At 46.4% G+C, this 2,993-nt stretch overlaps 1 protein-coding gene across 1 annotated transcript in view; it reads left to right on the forward strand.

The window, feature by feature from the left end:
• LOC131883166 (toll-like receptor 9) overlaps positions 1–2,993 on the forward strand; it is a 15,250-nt gene that overhangs the window by 9,917 nt on the left and 2,340 nt on the right. Inside the window, exon 2 of the mRNA XM_059230548.1 lies at positions 1,156–2,978. Coding sequence (XP_059086531.1) covers positions 2,230–2,978 — 749 coding nt within the window. The 5' untranslated portion in view covers positions 1,156–2,229. The remainder of the gene's footprint in view (positions 1–1,155; positions 2,979–2,993) is intronic.

Here is a 2,993-nt window from a genome sequence, read left to right on the forward strand (position 1 = left end):
GGTTATTTTTTGGAACAAAAACCGATCCCCCCCCCCCGCTCCTTCTCGTTGTCTTTTGTGCTTGGTAGTTTTCTTCTGAAAAGCAAGTAAGATGTGGCTAACTAGGGGATTTGAACAAAGGACCGGGTAACTAATTAGGTTGCTCAAATGAATTGTGGAACGTCCGTGAGCTCTCTCCTTCAGTGTTCCATTCAAGCAATGGGAAAGGAACGAGGAAGGAGTTGTTAGTCCTAATGTTTTCTACACTAGTGCTTCATGATGATCCTTTTTTACTTCTCAGAAATGATATTCCAGCCTAAAAATGGGATAAATATGTTAAAGGACTACGACAACCCTGGTCAGGTTTCGATAACACTGTCATTTCTATGGCAAGTTGGGACAACAATATCCAGGGGTTCGGTAGCCACTATCTAGCCATAGCTCGGAGAAAAGTTCATCAGAAGTCGAGTTATGATTGCGGTCTCTTCTTGGAAGCTTCAATTTCAACTTGGATAACTGAAGCTTTCAAAACTTTGGTCCATCCATTTCAATTTGGCATGGGCGTCGGTCCTGCTCGGTGCTTCAATGCGAGACATGGCGGATACTCCATTACTGTTCAATGCTTCAACAATTTTTTGACAACGTGAAGGGAACGCAAGATGTTGGATGTTGGACGCGTGGCAATGTCGATGTTATTGAATGATGAGCAAACTCGTAGAAAGAGATCTCTGTTCCAAGTTGAGGGCGTTAATTACTCCATCTTCTGGGCTGGATGTTTACACCGTATTTCATCCCTCGTCTCTGTGTCTGCCTGTCCAATTTCCAAGGTCTATAGTATATTGTACTTGTGAATGGATCGAGCTAATAGTGTTCATAGATCCGTGTTGGAAGGGCAATAGTCCGGTTATTTTGTCTTTGTCAAGAGTAAACTAATGGTCAATGGTCGATACCTGTCAGTTTTGAGGTTATTCCATTTCCCTCAAGGCTGACGTATGAACTTGGTTATCTAGCTCCGATTTCTAATGTTTATGTCTCATCACGTGTTGTTGTCTGAGTACTACGTGGGAGGAGAAGTAGTTTCCTAGAAATGGAACTAGCCTCTCGTTCTTTGAGTCTCTTTGTCCATGTGACAGAATTTACATTTTGTTGAAACAATCCCTCTTTGTTCGGTTTCAGGCGAGTCGTTTTCAATTTGCTCGAGTTTGGCTGACAGTTGGACCGGTGTCTAAAAGTGGGAAAACTCGAAAACTGGAAAGGGGCGGGACCGTGCTCGTCAACACCATAAAGCAAGCCACCAACAGAATGAAATGCTGAAGAAGGAAACAGAAGTGGTGATCCGTGGAAGTTTTGGCGGCCAAACCACTCTGATCCACCGAGTTCCATGGAATAAGAGAATGGGCGGAGCCCTCTTGGCAGTGACAGTATTTCCCCCAAAATTGGAAATGGAACAATGGAGTGGCAAAAAATTAACACATCAAGTGCAGAGTGTGCGGGCATGATAATCGACGGCCAGAAAAAAGAGTCTGTGGAAAAAGATAACAAAGGCTGCCAACAGCCAAGGCCAGTCAGTGAAAGTGGGAAAAGTGGGAAAACACATCAGGTTGACAGACGAACACAAACCTTTTGTGTTTCTGTCATTCTTGAGTGACTGACAATTTCGAGGATGCCAGAGCATTCGCAGTAAGCCCACATAAGCCTCGTTGTGCCCATTTCTGCAACCAAATTGGAGTCGAAGCGGCGAAAAAGAAGAAATGAAAGTGAATTGACAGAGAGATTGGGTCTCAGGTGCCGAATCGCCTCGAAACACAGATAAGTTTTAAGCCTCCGCCGCACATTTCTCCCTTGGGAGAACGAGGAGGCCTGCTTAGCTATCTGGGTAGGTAGGTCGCTGGACGTAATCGTGGAAGTGTCTTCTTCTCTTATCATCTCCTGTGTCCATTGTCAAAGTTCTTGGCTCACAAAAATACTCTCGACAAAGTGGTGGAGGGAGAAAGGAGCAGGGAGGCCTCTTTTTCCGACTTGAAAATGATCTCCGAGAGGCCGAAACGTCAGAGAGGTCATCATCATCATCCTCATCTTGATCTGCTGCATCCAGTTGAGAGGCCCTCATCCTCAAAAAGGGCAACATTGCAAGGACCACGACGACCATCCTTTACTTTAGCCTGAGCCAACGACCAATAGGCGAACAAGGAGGAAAAGAGAAAGAAAACAAGAAAGAGAGGCAAAGTTTTCCCCTTTAGATCGAACAATATGATGAGGATCATGGCCCACCAGCCTCGGCGTGGTTCCCTTTCAACCTCGACCACCCGAGTGGTCATCTCCACCCTATTGTTCCTCGTGGTGGTGAAACTGGAACAAAGTTTCGTCTCGGGTCTCTGTCCGTCGCAATGCGAGTGCAACGATGAGCTCCTCACCGCCGTCTGTTCCATGGCCAACCTAAGCGTGGTTCCCATTTTCCTGAACCCCAGCATCAAGAGCTTGGACGCAAGCCGAAATAAGGTTCACAAACTGGAGGAGATTCTTAATGTTTACAAGGACTTGGAACGACTCGACCTGTCACGAAACCAGTTCAAACACATCGGACGTCAAAAGTTTGTGGATCAAGTACGCCTCCAGAGCCTGAATTTGAGCAACAACTTCCTGACCAGCCTTCACGGTAATGCGTTCCAAGGTCCGAGTGCTCTTCACGTGCTCGATTTGAGCCACAACATTTTGACCAGTTTGGTGAATCAGACCTTTGATGGGTTGGACTCGTTGCTGGAGCTGCGACTTCATCACAACCAGTTACGCACCATCGAGTGGGGGGCCTTCCAAGGTCTCCAAAGGCTGAGGGTGATTCATTTGGAACACAACCAACTGCAGAGCATGCGGCCCGAGTGGTTGTCCCCCATGGAGAGTTTACGTTTTTTATACGGCGCCCACAACGTGCTAACAGAATTACCTGATGATGCTTTTAAGTCGTTGACAGCTTTGAGAGTGATTACGTTCCGTGAGAATAGGTTGTCGTCGAGCAA

The sequence above is a fragment of the Tigriopus californicus genome, chromosome 7 (genome assembly GCF_007210705.1).
Source record: "Tigriopus californicus strain San Diego chromosome 7, Tcal_SD_v2.1, whole genome shotgun sequence".
NCBI classification, from domain to species: Eukaryota; Metazoa; Arthropoda; class Copepoda; order Harpacticoida; family Harpacticidae; genus Tigriopus; species Tigriopus californicus.